General features: G+C 41.4%; 1 protein-coding gene across 7 annotated transcripts in view; it reads left to right on the top strand.

The window, feature by feature from the left end:
• Positions 1–17,771, top strand: part of SHPRH (SNF2 histone linker PHD RING helicase) — a 142,573-nt gene that overhangs the window by 80,089 nt on the left and 44,713 nt on the right. For 6 of the 7 annotated variants that reach the window (XM_065588788.1, XM_065588789.1, XM_065588790.1 and 3 more), the window contains 6 exons: positions 2,457–2,630; positions 3,770–3,832; positions 4,983–5,208; positions 13,154–13,249; positions 14,073–14,216; positions 15,263–15,364. In XM_065588788.1, coding sequence (XP_065444860.1) covers positions 2,457–2,630; positions 3,770–3,832; positions 4,983–5,208; positions 13,154–13,249; positions 14,073–14,216; positions 15,263–15,364 — 805 coding nt within the window. The remainder of the gene's footprint in view (positions 1–2,456; positions 2,631–3,769; positions 3,833–4,982; positions 5,209–13,153; positions 13,250–14,072; positions 14,217–15,262; positions 15,365–17,771) is intronic. The other variant, XM_008177225.4, reaches the window with a different exon arrangement.

Genomic DNA, 17,771 nt, shown 5'->3' with positions numbered 1-17,771 from the left:
GCATTGGGATTTAATGTTCTCTAAAACAAACTGACTTGCAAGTGAATCCCTAGAGGAACAAAATAAATTGCATCAGTTTTGGACTCCTATTGGGGTCTATCCATTTCCCGCTTTGCAGCTTCCCATTCTTGATACCATTTTCTGGCCAACAAGTTCTGGATGGGTTTCCCATTGGAGACCATCAGTACTGCTTCTTCTATTGGAATTGTCACCAGTTACTTCCTCCCCACGAACATCACCCTTTTCACAAATACCATCAGTCTCAAGTTCAAGAGTGCTTCCTGTGCAGTACTCCCAGCTCATGGAGCAATAAATTACAGATTCATATGTTTGTCCTGTAAAGTGGTCTATAGATGAGTGACTAGCATTTACTGTACTTATTAACAGTCTGGCTTCAGATACAGGAACATGAAGTGTAAGCAGTTGGCAAAACTGAGTATTTGCCTGTTTAAAAAAAAAATACTGAAATGTGAATTGCTTATAGGAAAATTTCTATTTATGTACTCTACATTGCTATAAACAAACAGTTCTTTACACACAAGTGAAACAGTACCCTTACTCTGAATTGTTTAGTAATAAGACTTGATCCTGCAAGATGCTGAGTACTGATACAGCAGAGCACTTAATCACATGCTTAACTTTTAATTACACCAAAGTATTGTAAAAAAAATAAGGAATTTTTACTTTTTATAGCTTTTCTTTTTCCGTACTCAGAGTTGTGTTGAGAAGGAAAACAAATAAATTCCACCCATCACGCATGAAACATCCATCTTATTGAGAGCTATCATTTGAGGCCAAGGGTTTCTCGTTATGCCGCTGTTCAACATAGCTGGGAGAAGAGAATTGGTTACAGATGTGTGTGTGGTTGCCATTAGAGCGTGCCAAAAAAGGATGATTCCCTTTCAACAAAAAAAATTGTGTGTTTGAGAAAAAGTTTCATTCAGAAGCAGGACAAAACATCAAAAACACAGAAAGGATTTTCCCAAAACAGAATTTTTCTTGAACCTAAAGATTTTTTTCAGCTTCCTGGCTTCCCCACTGGGAAGTTTTTTAAACAATTTCTGTGTCTCAATTTCCTCATTTGTAAAATGGGGGATAATGATACTTGGTACTCCTTTGCAAATCTTAAAGTACTTTACAATAAAAATACTCCAGAAGAGCTAAAATATTTTTTTATTATTAAAAATGCAATTATGGAAGCAGCAAGTGCTATCTAATAGCTGAGTAGTGGAGTTGGCTGACCCCAAGATGCAAACTGGGATTTCTCTCTCACGTTTGGAACTCTTGGCAGCTCAGATTATATTATTAACTCAAACTTAAATGCTACCCATGTATTTCCAAAATGCCCTGTTGGTAATGAGTTAGCTCTCCCATATGTGGGTTTTATTTAGTTGCAGAATTCCAGATTAGCCCTAAGTATTGCTTAATTAGATCCTTTAAACAGCTACCCATTTTCTAACTTTGCTCAGCTTTACACAGATGAACTTATCCTTCTCTAACTTGGCTAATTGTACTTTTGGAATGTTTTGGATCAGATTTTCCCTAAGAGAGAGAAATCTATTTAGGAAAAAATATATACTGTAGAACCTCAGAGTTATGAACACCAGAGTTACGAACTGACTTGTCAACCACACACTTCATTTGGAACTGGAAATATGCACTCAGGCAGCAGAGACCCCCAAAAAAGGCAGATACTGTGCAGCACAGTATTGTGTTAAATGTAAACTACTAAATTAAGATGGGGAAAGTTTAAATAAAAAAGATTTGACAAGGTAAGGAAACTGTTTCTGTGCTTGTTTCAGTTAAATTAAGATGGTTAAAAGCAGCATTTTTCTTCTTCATAGTAAAGTTTCAAAGCTGTATTAAGTCAATGTTCAGTTGTAAACTTTTGAAAGAGCAACCATAACATTTGAGTTATGAACATTTCAGAGTTATGAACAACCTCCAATTGCAACATGAGCAGCAACAGTTCACTTCCCTCATATTGCACTGGCAGCAGACTGTGCACCTGATCAAGAGAAATACCTAGGATTGAATAGGTGGTTCATCTTCATGCCTGTTCAGTATTTTATCTCTGAGAATTAGAGTAACAAATGCTTTGTGTGTGTTGGTTTTATGTATGTGTGTCCACTGTGAACTGGACTGAGACCACCAAAATCATTACTCCCTGGCCACCAAACACAAATCAGGTGGTAAATATTTCAAGCACTACTGACCGTGACCAGATTTGAAACAGTGACCAAGATGGTATGCGTTGTTTCCCCATTTCTAAAATCTGAGCCATATTATGTCACTGACTTCAATGGGGACTATTCATGATAGTGAGCATTACACTTCAGGATTGGGCCTTAAGTAGTTTCACTGCATACTGCAATTTATTTGTTTCTCTTCTTTGTGAAAATCTTGAATTGGGTTTTGATTTGGTGTACTATTATGTGGTTTTTGTTGTTGGGTAGGTTCCGTGACTGTAGAGGCCTTCAGTATCTGCTCACAACCCAAATGGAGGAGGTGAAGAAGTTCCAGAAGCTTGTAAAAGAAGCTGTGAAAAATCTAGAAGGTCCTCCCTCTAAGAAGGTTATTGAAGCTGCCACTATCTGCCATCTGCGACCTGTTAGACTTCCTTTGAACAAGTATGTCAGAAACATTGTTTTTGTAGGAGGCTTAGTGAGAAGTCCATGTTCTTTTGGAATAAGATAGGGTTACCATACGTCCGGATTTTCCCGGACATGTCCGGCTTTTGGGGCTCAAATCCCCGTCCGGGGGGAAATCCCCAAAAGCCGGGCATGTCCAGGAAAAATCGGGAGGGAGTATTGTAAAATTGGGGCCTCTTTGGCCGGGGCCGGTGCGGGGCCGGGGCGCGGGGGCTGGGCGGGGAGCCGGGGGCGCGGGTGCCGGGCCGGGAGCCGGGGGCGCAGTCGCGGGGCTGCGGGGCCGGGAGCCGGTCCGGGGTAGTGGGGGGGGTGCGCGGGGCCGCGGGGCTGGGAGCCGGTCCGGGGTAGCGGGGGGGGTGCGCGGGGCCGCGGGGGCCGGGAGCCGGTCCGGGGTAGCAGGGGGGTGCGCTGGGCCGGGAGCCGGTCCGGGCTGCCGGGGGGTGCGCTGGGCCGTGGGGCCGGGAGCCAGTCTGGGGTAGCGGGGGGGTGCGCTGGGCCGCGGGGGCCGGGAGCTGGTCCGGGGTCGTGGGGCCGGGCCGCCGGGGGGTGCGCTGGGCCGCCGGGGGCCGGCAGTGCTGGGCGGGCCGGGGGTGGTCGGCCGGGGGCCGGGGCCGGCACCCCAGGGCCCGAGCCGACCCAGGCTGGAGCAGCCGGGGGGCCAGCCTGGGCCGCGCCTCCTCCCCCCACACTCCCCCTTACCTGCTTCAGGCTTCCCGCGAATTAAATGTTCGCGGGAAGCAGGGGAGGGGGCGGGGCTGGGGGCGGGGCCCCGTGGAGTGTCCTCCATTTGGAGGCACAAAATATGGTAACCCTAAATAAGAGGAAGAAAAAGGAAATTGAAATATTAAAGCTCCCATCTTACATGATATCCATGTAAACAGACCCTTATGTCTGCATGGATCCAGTTTGCGGGATCAGGCCCTATGTTAAATTTTTTTTTTAATTAAAATGGAGATCTATTTTTTTCCACTGAGTAGCTGAAAATTTAATGAGCTTATTTTTTAAAAAATAATACTTTCATTCAACAGAACAGAGAGAATTCTGGGCATCTCTTGGGAATTACCTTGGTTGACAGTTAAAGTTTTAAGTACTTCTCTTTGCAATCTCTTGTATTCTAGTTGTGTCTTCTGTAAGGCTGATGAGCTGTTCACAGAATATGAGTCAAAGCTGTTCTCTCATACGTGAGTACTTCACTCTTATTTTTGTGGTTTAAGGAAAATTTTGTTTTGTAAGTTAAAGTTTTAAATATAAACATCCTAAGTTGTCTAAAACCTTTATTTCAGGAGCAAACTATTTCAACATATTCTTGCAAAGAGAGTCAGTATCAATGTTTATAGGCAGTGTCACTTTTATATGCATGTTTCATTTAAAAAAAACACTTTTGTAAAATAAACAAATAAGAAGTGCTGTTTTCTCATTCAGGGTTTATGATTTGAAAGATCACAGAGCTAAATTTTCAAAATGTTCCCAGCTTCTTAATATGCAGATTTTGTAATGGTATGTTCAGCTATACAGTCTGTATGGGCAAATGCTCTTTTGTATGCATGCAAGTCAGAAGTCTTCAGAGAACATGGCTGTTTGTAACTTTTAATTTCTCTAAGTAAGCATACAGTCTGATAAATTAGAATCTGTGTTGGGGTAGCAGACTTTGAGCCAAAGTTCCTCCTCTGCATCTCTTTGCTGTCAGTCCAGGGAGAAGTTAAATATACAGAAGTGCTATTTTAAAAAAATATTTTTTTTACACTTGACACTTCCAGTGTCCTTAATAACCACTCTAAGTATGATGTCTAAGGCTTTGAAAGAGCTAGTATTGAGTGCATAGCTGACAAGGTGGCCTGCACAGTATTCATACTACCAGTATCTAACACACTGCTTTCAAGGCTCTGTGGGATAACCATAATTTAAAAGCAGACACACAAACCAAAACTGTTTTTTCCCTATTTTAAATTATGAATATGTTCTAAACCAGAAGTGTAAGACTTGATGTTAACCAGAATGTGAATAGTACCACAGGCTGCTTAAATTTGTTAGTCCTGGATGATTATTTTTATTTTGCCTTGTTAATATATCCTGATTGTCAATGTGGCCATGTTTTGGGGTTCACAACAAATAAATAGCAAACAGTGTGGTAGTTACATATATTTACATTGCTATATTTATATATTTAAGGTATGTATATACCTAAGGTATGTATATACCTTAAATATAGCAAATGTGTATATATAAATGTAAATATAGCTCTGTGAGTGTGTGTGTGTGTGTGTGTGTGTGTAAGATGCGTATATATCTTGAGAAGCTAGTGACCAGTATTATGCTTTGGTGTATTTTAAGTGTGAAAGGCCAGATGGCTATCTTCGAAGAGATGATAGAAGATGAAGAAGGGCTGGTTGATGACCGTTTGCCCACCACAAGTCGAGGACTATGGGCCGCAAGTGAGACAGAGCGCTCCCTAAAAGCCATACTGTCTTTTGCCAAAGCTCACCGAATGGATGTTAGACTAATTGAAGAAGGGAATACATTTCTGGAACTCTTTGAAGCATGGAAGAAGGAGTACAAGGTACAACACATAAGATTTTGAAGAAACATTGCAGAAGTGTATTATATGTAACATGAACATAAGACAAAATTTTCAATTTAGATGCCTAAAGTTAGGACTTGTCTACATGTAGATTTTGCACAGATTTAACATTTACCAAAGCAAGCTATACTGATATACACACTTCTATATCAGTATAATTGCTTCTATTGCAGACTAAACCAGTTAATCAGGTTTTCCTGATTTAGTTCTGTATTTAGTAGGGGTCACCAAATCAGATGTCTGGCCCATCCATTGCCTCAATTTACCTTCTGTCTCATATCAATCAAACCACCACACCTGGTGTTTTCACAGTACTGTTCCCCTTTTGGGGATAATTTATTATTTTAAAATAACAAAACCATACAGCCCTCGCCCCGGGGCTCATTTAGTCCTTTTGGTTTATAACAAGCTTCAGCATACATTTAGCCCTCCCTCTAGACTCAAAAAATCGTTTACCACAGCTTCACCTTCTGTGACTCTGGGAGCCCCTTCATGCCCACTGGCAAAGGGTAGCTATACTGTAACACATGTCACGCCTGACCCACTCATTACCCCCAACACAATGTTGTCATAATATGTATCTAAAAGGTGTCATGTAAGGTATCATATCTAAACTGATGACATGGTGGTCCTGAAAATCATTGCATGGTGTGTGTACGGGTTGTGTACAAAGACTTTTATATGTGTGTGCTGGAAATATGTTCCTAAAATGTGCTTGGGACGCAGTGTGCACATCGAGCCTATAGATGTGGATTCCCCTGTCTTACTGGCTTGATTACAGACAGAGGACAATGAAGGTATATTTACATGTAAGGTAGACAAAGTAATAAGCAATGGAGGAAGGAGCTTAGTAAGCTCACCGAAGGGTCAGAATCTGCCCCTCCAGGAAGCCTCCTTGGCTCTTAAGGCAGAGACAATGGACTTTGGGTAATATAAGGGGAGCATAAAGACATTTTAGTGATCCGTCATGTAGGCAACATAGGGTACAGCACCCTCTGAGCCTGTGAAAGTTTGATCCCCTAGGTTGGAGGGATAGAGATGCTGGTAACTGGATGTAAATAAGAAAACTGCTTAGGCAACAATTGTAATTTTCTAAAATTAAGTTTTAGTCACTAGAAAGGATGTTTTGTTAACCATACCTGTCTCTTTCTCTGGCTTAGTATCACTTAAATCTCTGTTCTTCATTAATAAGCTTATTCTTGTTTTATTACAAACCCATCTCAGTGCTCTGTGTTAAAATGTAAGTCTTCAGCTAGTATGTACACTGTTTTGAGTATCACAGGGAGATTGACTGGACACTGCAGAGAGACATCTCGGGGGAGCTCAGGAACTAGGATTCACTTATTGTTACCTGCAAGGCAAGTTTTAGACTGGCAAAGTCTCAAGGAATTTGCTGGTAAGATCGACAGACTGGAGTGTCAGGGAGCTGATACACAGCTTAACAGCAGCAAAGCTCTCACTTGCTGAGGCAGAGGGGTAACCCAGTGGCTTAAAGTTCTGGGTGTCCTGAGCAGAACATCACACCTTCCTTATAATCCTCCCACGAGGTTCACTGCTTTGCAGGGGGGCATGGATCGCACTTTCCGTCAGTACCTGACCCGGGCCAAGGAAGCTAAGGATCCAACCAGTGGACCAAATTTGGTGATGAATCCTGGTCATGTGGCACGTTGCGTATACTCTAAGAAGATGATTCCGTTGCAGCCCCCTTAGCTGGAGCTTCTCTTTCAGCAGATTCCTGCTTCCTGTTGGTCTCTCGCCCAAGCCTTTTGTCTTCTAGTTCTGGAGAATTTTCACCCACTTCTTCCCAGCATGCTCCCCAAATTCTCACTGACTGAAGCCAGGCTGCCCTTATATTCCCCAGCAGGACTAGTTCCTAGTCACATGTTCCCATCACAGGTGAGACTGAACTCACGACTACTTCAGAGAGCCATCTTACTCTGTGACACTGCAGAAACTGTACAGTAGCTCTCAGGCATCTAAAACAATATTTAAGCACCTGATTTTCAGAGATACTGAGCACTCTGTAAATCCCACATGTTCTCTGAAAATCAGGCCACTTTTATTAATTGATTTGAAAATGTTGGTAATAGTTCTTTTTCATGCTTCACTATTATATGTGCAGAATTTAGTGCAGTTGGCACAGAGAGAACTATATTCCTGACATGAGCCACTCATTTGTGGCATTAGTGCATTTCTTCTGTTGTGAGAACAAATAGTATCTTCATGTTCTATTGCTTTGGGAGGCAGAAGGAGGGCTAATATTGCCAATGAAAATGCAAATAGTACATTTGTGACTCCATCTGGCCTGCCCTGGCAACATTGATTCAATTGACTGTGCTACTCAAAACCACTTTGAGCTGGGAGAGCACTGCTACATGTATCGTAGCCCTCATGTATCTAGAACTAACTTTTCAGTTAATGATCTCAACAGACCTTCTTTGACCCTACTCTGAAATATAACTGCTGCATTTAAGCAAAGGACAGATAATGTCAGTTTGCTCTAGGATTCATTATTTACGTTGTATAAATGTAGATGTTTTGGCAATGCCAGTTCTTTGCAGACAAGGATGGAATGGGAAATGTACGTGTTTCTTTTCTAATCACGCAGATTGGCTTGACAGCTTTATTTAAAATTGTGAAGACTTGCCCAGTGTGGACAAAACACTTAACTTGCTTAAACACTCACTTAGAGAAGAAAGCCAAAGTAACTGCATGCTTTTACATAAGAACATAAGAACGGCCGTACTGGGTCAGACCAAAGGTCCATCTAGCCCAGTATCCTGTCTACCGACAGTGGCCAATGCCAGGTGCCCCAGAGGGAGTGATCCTAACAGGTAATGATCAAGTGATCTCTCTCCTGCCATCCATCTCCACCCTCTGACAAACAGAGTCTAGGGACACCATTCCTTACCCATCGTGGCTAATAGCCATTAATGGACTTCACCACCATGAATTTATTCAGTTCTCTTTTAAACACTGTTATAGTTTTAGCCTTCACAATCTCCTCAGGTAAGGAGTTCCACAAGTTGACAGTGCGCTGTGTGAAGAAGAACTTCCTTTTATTTGTTTTAAACCTGCTGCCTATTAGTTTCATTTGGTGACCTCTAGTTCTTTTATTATGGGAATAAGTAAATAACTTATCTACTTTATCCACATCACTCATAATTTTATATACCTCTATCATATCCCCCTTTAGTCTCCTCTTTTCCAAGCTGAAAAGTCCTAGGCTCTTTAATCTCTCCTCATATGGGACCCTCTCCAAACCCCTAATCATTTTAGGTGCCCTTCTCTGAACCTTTTCTAGTGCCAGTATATCTTTTTTGAGATGAGGAGACCACATCTATACGCAGTATTCAAGATGTGGGTGTACCATTGATTTATATAAGGGCAATAATATATTCTCCGTCTTATTCTCTATCCCCTTTTTAATGATTCCTAACATCCTGTTTGCTTTTTTGACCACCTCTGCACACTGCGTGGACATCTTCAGAGAACTATCCACGATGACTCCAAGATCTTTTTCCTGATTTGTTGTAGCTAAATTAGCCCCCATCATATTGTATGTATAGTTGGGGTTATTTTTTCCAATGTGCATTACTTTACATTTATCCACATTAAATTTAATTTGCCATTTTGTTGCCCAGTCGCTTAGTTTTGTGAGATCTTTTTGAAGTTCTTCACAGTCTGCTTTGGTCTTAACTATCTTGAGCAGTTTAGTATCATCTGCAAACTTTGCCACCTCACTTTTTATCCCTTTCACCAGATCATTTATGAATAAGTTGAATAGGCTTGGTCCTAGGATTGACCCTTGGGGACACCACTAGTTACCCCTCTCCATTCTGAGAATTTACCATTAATTCCTACCCTTTGTTCCCTGTCTTTTAACCAGTTCTCAATCCATGAAAGGACCTTTCCTTTTATCACATGACAACTTACTTTACTTAAGAGCCTTTGGTGAGGGACCTTGTCAAAGGCTTTCTGGAAATCTAAGTACACTATGTCCACTGGATCCCCTTTGTCCACATGTTTGTTGACCCCTTCAAAGAACTCTAATAGATTAGTAAGACACAATTTCCCTTTAGAGAAACCATGTTGACTTTTGCCCAACAATTTATGTTCTTCTATGTGTCTGACAATTTTCTTTACTATTGTTTCGACTAATTTGCCTGGTATCGACGTTGGACTTACTGGTCTGTAATTGCCGGGATCACCTCTAAAGCCCTTTTAAAATATTGGCGTTACATTAGCTATTATTGCTATCATTGGCAACAAAAAATGATTAGGGGGCTGGAGCACGTGACTTATGAGAGGCTGAGGGAACTGGGATTGTTTAGTCTGCAGAAGAGAAGAATGAGGGGGGATTTGATAGCTGCTTTCAACTACCTGAAAGGGGGTTCCAAAGAGGATGGCTCTAGACTGTTCTCAGTGGTACCTGATGACAGAACAAGGAGTAATGGTCTCAAGTTGCAGTGGGGGAGATTTAGGTTGGATATTAGGAAAAACTTTTTCACTGGATTGGGTTACCTAGGGAGGTGGTGGAATCTCCTTCCTTAGAGGTTTTTAAGGTCAGGCTTGACAAAGCCCTGGCTGGGATCATTTAGTTGGGAATTGGTCCTGCTTTGAGCAGGGGGTTGGACTAGATGACCTCCTGAGGTCCTTTCCAATCCTGATATTCTATGATTCTATCTTCTAGTCATTGGGTACAGAAGCCAATTTAAAGGATAGGTTACAAACCCTAGTTAATAGTTCTACAATTTCACATTTGAGTTCTTTCAGAACTCTTGGGTGAATGCCATCTGGTCCCGGTGACTTGTTAATGTTAAGTTTATCAATTAATTCCAAAATCTCCTCTCATGACACTTCAATCTGTGACAGTTCCTCAGATTTGTCACCTACAAAAGCCGGCTCAGGTTTGGGAATCTCCCTAACATCCTCAGCCGTGAAGACTGAAGCAAAGAATTCATTCAGTTTCTCCGCAATGACTTTATCGTCTTTAAGCGCTCCTTTTGTATCTCGATCATCAAGGGGCCTCACTAGTTGTTTAGCAGGCTTCCTGCTAATGATGTACTTAAAAAACATTTTATTACCTTTTGAGTTTTTGGCTAGCCGTTCTTCAAACTCCTCTTTGGCTTTTCTTATTACATTTTTACACTTAATTTGGCAGCGTTTATGCTCCTTTCTATTTGCCTCACTAGGATTTGATTTCCACTTTTTAAAGGAAGTCTTTTTATCTCTTCCTGCTTCTTTTACATGGTTGTTAAGCCACGGTGGCTCTTTTTTTTAGTTTTTTTTTTTTACCGTGTTTCTTAATTTGGGGTATACATTGAAGTTGGGCCTCTATTATGGTGTCTTTATAAAGCACCCATGCAGGGATTTCACTTTAGTCACTGTACCTTTTAATTTCTGTTTAACTAACCCCCTCATTTTTGCATAGTTCCCCTTTTTGAAATTAAATGCCACAGTGTTGGGCTGTTGGGATGTTCTTCCCACAACAGGGATGTTAAATGTTGTTATATTATGGTCACTATTTCCAAGTGGTCCTGTTATTATTACCTCTTGGACCTGCTCCTGCGCCCCACTCAGGACTAAATCTAGAGTTGCCTCTCTCCTTGTGGGTTCCTGTACCAGCTGCTCCAAGAAGCAGTCATTTAAAGTATCGACAAATTTTGTCTCTGCATTTCGTCCTGAGGTGACATGTTCCCAGTCAATATGGGGATAATTGAAATCCCCCACTATTATTGAGTTCTTAATTTTGATAGCCTCTCTAATTTCCTTTAGCATTTCATCATCACTATCACAGTCCTGGTCAGGTGGTCGATAATAGATCCCTAATGTTATATTCTTATTAGAGCATGAAATTACTATCCATAGAGATTCTATGGAACATGTGGATTCACTTAGGATTTTTACTCCATTTGATTCTACATTTTTTTTCACATATAGCACCACTCCTCTCCTCCCCCGCACGACCTGTTCTGTCCTTCCGATATATTTTGTACCCCGGAATGATTGTGTCCCATTTATTGTCCTTAGTCCACCAGGTTTCTGTGATGCCTATTATATCAATATCCTCCTTTATCACGAGGCACTCTAGTTCACCCATCTTATTATTTAGATTTCTAGCATTTGTGTATAAGAACTTCAAAAACTTGTCACTGTTTATTTGTCTGCCCTTTTCTGATGTGTCAGAGTCTTTATGTGAATGTTTCTCATCTGATCTGGCCCTTACATTATCCTCTTCCATCCTCTGTTCCTGACTATAACCTAGAAAATCTCTATCATTAGACTCTCCCCTAAGAGAAGTCTCTGTCCGATCCATATGCTCCTCTGCAGCAGTCGGCTTTCCCCCAGCTTCTAGTTTAAAAACTGCTCTACAACCTTTTTAATGTTTAGTGCCAGCAGTCTGGTTCCACTTAGGCTTCACCTAAACCAATCTCTCCTGTATAGGCTCCCCCATCCCAAATATTTCCCCAGTTCCTAATGAATCTAAACCTCTCCTCTCTACACCATCGTCTCATCCACGTATTGAGACTCTGAAGCTCAGCATGCCTACCTGGCCCTGCGTGTGGAACTGGGAGCATTTCTGAGAATGCCACCATAGAGGTCCTGGATTTCAGTCTCTTCCCTAGCAGCCTAAATTTGGCATCCCGGACGTCTCTCCTACCCTTCCCTATGTCATTGGTACCTACATGTACCACGACCACCGGCTCCTTCCCAGCACGACACATAAGTCTGTCTAGATGCCTCGAGAGATCCGCAACCTTCGCACCAGCCAGGCAAGTCACCATACAGTTCTCCCGGTCATCACAAACCCAGATATCTGTTTCTAATGATCGAATCTCCCATTACGAACACCTGCCTTTTCCTAGTAACTGAAGTTCCCTCCCCCAGAGAGGTAACCTCAGTGCGAGAGGATACCTCAACACCATCTGGAAGGAGGGTCCCAACTATGGGAAGGTTTCCCTCTGCTCCTGTAGACTGCTCTGATTCCCTGGGCCTTTAATCCTCCTCAACAGCGCAGGGGCTGTCTGACCGGAGGTGGGACAATTCTATAGTGTCCTGTTTCTATTAGTGAATGGTAATTGCACAGCTTTTGTGCAACTACTCTGCTAAAACTGTATGCAGAGATGAACATTCCGTACATATACTTGATGATAGCCGGGGGATTCATGAGAGAAGACTTTGCTGGTGGCATTCTCTGTGACTGGAAATAAAGTGTATTAGTGACATGATCCAAGGAAGCATCTGAATTGTCAATGAACAGGCTTATAAGCTGTCTTTCCTGGTGTTTTACCTATTTTTAAAAGCTGTTTTGGTTTTATTTTCCTTCAGGGTGGGACTGGGAAGGGCTTGTAGGGGCTATAGCCACCCCAAAATTTTCCTGAGGGCCTCCCCCCAGTAGCCACCCTGTGGCAGCTGCCGCTCTCTGGCCACCCAGCTCTGAAGGCAAAGCAGAGAGGGGACAACTGCTTGCTGGGGGCCCACCTTCAACAATAGCACTGGAGTAAGCCTGGGTCGGGAGACAGGGTGCCTGAAAGCAGCCCCCAGCTCGTGTCCCCACCCTCTGGGGTGTGCCGCCCCAGGCAGGTGGAAGGTCCAGGGTTCCCACAGCAGCCCATGTTTCCTGGGCAGCTCTTACCACTGCCCGGTGCCAGCTTCCCGCCTGACCAGGGGCAGGACTTTAGGAGGAGAGGAGGAGAAGAGGCAGGGCCAAGGAGAGGGGCAGGGCCTTATGGTGAGGTGGGGCTAAGGCCCACCTCAGCCCCCTACTGGGAAGAGGCTGGTGCCACCCATGTTGAAATAACCTCAAAATGTGACCTATTTGTCTAACTTTATGCTAGTTTACCTGCAGAGTAGTTCTGCATTTGTAGGTGTTAAGGTGTGGGCTCCAAAATTAATGCATCAGTGCTTTTTTTTTATTTAGAAACAAAAAACAAAACAGTGCCAGCAGGCCAGCATTCAGGAACATCCTTACAGTAGCAAACCAGTGTTCTCTCAAGGCCAAATGTCATATATGAAGGTAGGAATCTTAACAGAAAAAATTGGGGAGGTAGTTCCTTGGATCTCAACAATGTCATAGAGGGACTCTTGAATAAAATCATTAAAAGTTGAGAAAAGATGCATAGAACAAAAAGGTTTAGGAATAAAATAACTACATTTGTCACAATATAATCAATTAGGGATTTGAGAGAACACCAGGAAGTGAGACAATTTGCAATATGCTGGTTTTCTATAAATATTTAAAATAGGTAATTAACATTTGAAATACTTGCTGTTCCTCAGGCTAATACAACCCAGTGACTTTGTCTTTTTCTCTTACCCTTTTCTGTTTCTCTGTTATCTAGAATGGTCAAATTTTGCATATTAGCATTTTTTTTAAAAATGGTATTGTCACTCAAGTGAACAAAATACTTCATGCTTCATCTAAGAAACTGTGCTTTACTACTTTATGCTTTGCAAATATTGCTACTAGTTTTCTCGTTTTCCCTCATTTTATTCAGAGAGTATGCTTAATCAAGCAGAGGCAGCTGACCTCTACATTTTTGGTTACATAGATTTTTGTAGTTCTGTTTCATTGGAGAAATTGTGTGGGGGAGAAAGAGGTGAAAAGTCCATTAAGTTCGTTCATAGCCACACATAAAGAGTTGGTGGAAGAGAGCAGTTTATGCCTATGCTCCTGTACAGTTTTCTGTTCAGAAAAAGTTGTAGCCAGATTATTGTGAAAATCTTCTCTCAAAAGATTCAAGTCTGTGTTGAGAGTGTACCGCTATAATAAGAAGCAGCAGTCTACAGGAGACTCAACCCATAGTTCTGTTACTAATTCATTTTGTTTTCTTCTGTAGTTACTTCATGAATATTGGATGGTACTGAGGGATCATGTTTCTGCTATCGATGAACTTGCTATGGCTACAGAACGGCTCCGAGTGCGTCATCCTGATGAGCCAAAGCCTAGCCCCCCTGTTCTTCACATCATAGAACCACATGAGGTAAAATATTTGAGTTAAAAAAGGGGCAGTTGTGTTTTTCAAGAGAGAAAGGGACTGGTATTTTAAGGTTGCCCCATAAAAGTATAAAAATATATTAGCCCTAATGCATCTTTCTCTGACCTTCCCTCATCTCCTAAAGCTTCATTGTTACTATGTGGGTGAGGGTACTCTGCTACTTTTACGTGTACCTCGGTCTCCTGGCTGCTGTGATAAGTGCATGTGTGTCTCCACTGCTCTGCTCCTTCTCTCAGCTTTCTGGCTGCTGCAGGTGGTATGTTTCTGATGCTCTGTTCTTCCTTCAGTGGATTTTTCAGTCCTGTTTTAAAGGGCTGTTATCAGGCAATTGAAATCCAAAATTTAGGCTTTATTAAAAAACAATATTTATTAGAAATGTGTTCTCAAAATTGAAAGAAAACCACTTCTTAATTGTTCTTCAGCTTTACTACTCCAGTAGTGCAAGCTTGTGCTAATACATAACAAGTAGAAAACGAAATTGACTAGAAACCAAAGCGAGCGTGATATCTCTTGTCATTGAACAGACTAAAAGAAGGGCAAAGAGATTAAGTAAAACCACAAAGATAGTGAACATTTAAATTAAATTTTAAAAATTCTTGTTCAGGTTCACAAGTCATTTGTAATGCCAGCAATAGACCAGAGGATCATTTATGTTCTAAATAAAATAAATAGTACAAATATTTCACTTTAAAGAGGTTTGGTGATAAAGGTTAATAGTTTGGTGTGTAAAATTTCTGTTGCTTGCAGTGAAAGTGAAGCAAATGACAACTAAATTAAGTTGTATTTATCGCCTGTCTCACCCATACCAAAAGAGAGAGAATGAACATTCAGTTGCTATCCTGGAGAAATTTTAAAATGAAGAATTTAACTGTCTTGTGTCTCAAAAGTTTAAATGCATAGTTTAATTCCCCCCCCCCACAAAAATTATCTACTTTACAAGTATTTTAATGATCCTTTTAAGCTTTACTCTGAAACTTATCAGACAACACCCTGTGATGTGTACACACACTTAATGAATGCTGTTTTTGCAGGTAGAACAAAATCGAGTAAAACTTTTGAATGACAAGGCAGTTGCCAAATCACAGCTTCAGAAGAAACTAGGCCAGCTCCTATATCTTACTAATTTGGAGAAGGTAAGGTATACAGTTCCTTGTTCGATGTTACAACATAGTAGCACCCTCTACTGCCCTAATGGACAGGAAGAGTCCGTCAATGTTTTTTCATTATAAAAAACATTTTTACAATAATCGTTGATAGAATTGTGTGGATACAATTTTTAAAAAGCATTTGCTGAGCATGTACACTAATTGCTTTTCATGCAGATCTTGAACTAAATATATATTATATTATTGAACCATATTCAAATAAGTGAACATGTTCACATAAGCATAATCAAGTATATTTGGAATTGTGAAGCTTTAATATGGAAATTGAAAGTGTAATATAGAATGAAATATTTTAATGTTTTCATGATCTCCCAAAGAGAGACTACAGTGTGCTGAGACTATGTATTAACAAATATACAGCACTTGCTTTAGTCTTAAGTAGTTTCTGTTGTGGTACTAGATTCAAATCAGTGTTGGGTAGGGACATAAGAAAGGTCATACTGGGTCAGACCAATGGTTGATCTAGCCCAGTGTCCTGTCTTCTGATGGTGGCCTATGCCAGGGAATAAAGAGAGCAGGGAAATTTCGAGTGATCCATTCCATCATCCAGTGTAGCTTCTGACAGATGGAAGTTTTGGGCTTCCCAGAGCATGGGGTTGCATCCCTGATCATCTTGGCTAATAGCCATTGAAGGACCTATCCTCTGTGAACTTAACTAATTCTTTTTTGAACCCAGTTATGTTTCTGGCCTTCACAACATCCGTTGGCAATGAATTCCACAGGTTGACTGTGCATTGTATGAAGAAGTACTTCCCTTTGTTTTAAACCTGCTACCTGTTAATTGCATCAAGTGGCCTCTAGTTCTTCTGTTATGTGAAGGGATAAATAACACTTTCCTGTTCATTTTCTCCATAGCATTTATGGTTTTATAGACTTCTTTCATACCCCTTTTAGTGCATAGGTGCTGTAACTAGGGTTGTTGGGGGTGCTGCTGCACCCCATGGCTTGCAGTGGTTTCCATTATATACAGGGTTTACCGTTTGATTCAATGAGTGTCAGCACCAACACTATACAAATTGTTCCAGCACCCCTGCCTTAGTCATCTGTTTGCTAAATTGAATAGTCCCAGTCTTTTTAATCTCTATTCATATGGAAGCTTTTCCATACCCTAATCATTTTTGTTGCCCTTCTCTGTACCTTTTCCAATTTTAGTATATCTTTTTTGAAATGGGGCGACCAGAACTGCACATGGCATTGAAGGTGTGGGCATACCATGGATTTATATAGTGTCTTTATGATATTTTCTATTTTATCTATCCCTTTCCTAACGGTTCCTAACATTCTGTTAGCTTTTTTTAACTGCCACTGCACATTGAGGGGATATTTTCAGAGAACTATCCACAGTGACTCTAATATCTCTTTCTTGAGTGGTAACAGCTAATTTAGACTCCATTTTGTATGTAAAGTTGGGATTATTTTTTCCTATGTTCATTACTTTACATTTATCAAAACTGAATTTCATCTGTCATCTTGTCTGGTCATCCAGTTTAGTGAGATCCCTTCGTAATTCTTTACAGGTAGCTTTGGACCTAACTATCTTGAGTAATTTTGTATCCTCTGCAAATTTTACCACCTTTCTGTTCATCCCCTTTTCCAGACCATTTATGAATATGTTGAGCAGCACAGGTCCCCGTACAGATCCTTGGGTGACCTCGCTATTCACCTCTTTCCAAAGTGAAAAATGACCATTTATTCATACCCTTTGTTTCCTATTTTTTAACAAGTTGCTGATCCATGAGAGAACCTTCCCTCTCCCCTGACTGCTTACTTTGCTTAAGAGACTTTGATATATAGATTCATAGATTCTAGGACTGGAAGGGACCTCGAGAGGTCATCGAGTCCAGTCCCCTGCCCGCATGGCAGGCCTAAATACTGTCTAGACCATCCCTGATAGACATTTATCTAACCTACTCTTAAATATCTCCAGAGATGGAGATTCCACAACCTCCCTAGGCAATTTTATTCCAGTGTTTAACCACCCTGACAGTTAGGAATTTTTTCCTAATGTCCAACCTAGACCTCCCTTGCTGCAGTTTAAGCCTATTGCTTCTTGTTCTATCCTTGAAGGCTAAGGTGAACAAGTTTTCTCCCTCCTCCTTATGACACCCTTTTAGACACCTGAAAACTGCTATCATGTCCCCTCTCAGTCTTCTCTTTTCCAAACTAAACAAACCCAATTCCTTCAGCCTTCCTTCATAGATCATGTTCTCAAGACCTTTAATCATTCTTGTTGCTCTTCTCTGGACCCTTTCCAATTTCTCCACATCTTTCTTGAAATGCGGTGCCCAGAACTGGACACAATACTCCAGCTGAGGCCTTACCAGAGCAGAGTAGAGCAGAAGAATGACTTCTCGTGTCTTGCTCACAACACACC

This window comes from Chrysemys picta, chromosome 3, assembly GCF_011386835.1.
Source record: "Chrysemys picta bellii isolate R12L10 chromosome 3, ASM1138683v2, whole genome shotgun sequence".
Taxonomy (NCBI): Eukaryota; Metazoa; Chordata; order Testudines; family Emydidae; genus Chrysemys; species Chrysemys picta.
This window is presented reverse-complemented; position numbering and strand designations above follow the sequence as displayed.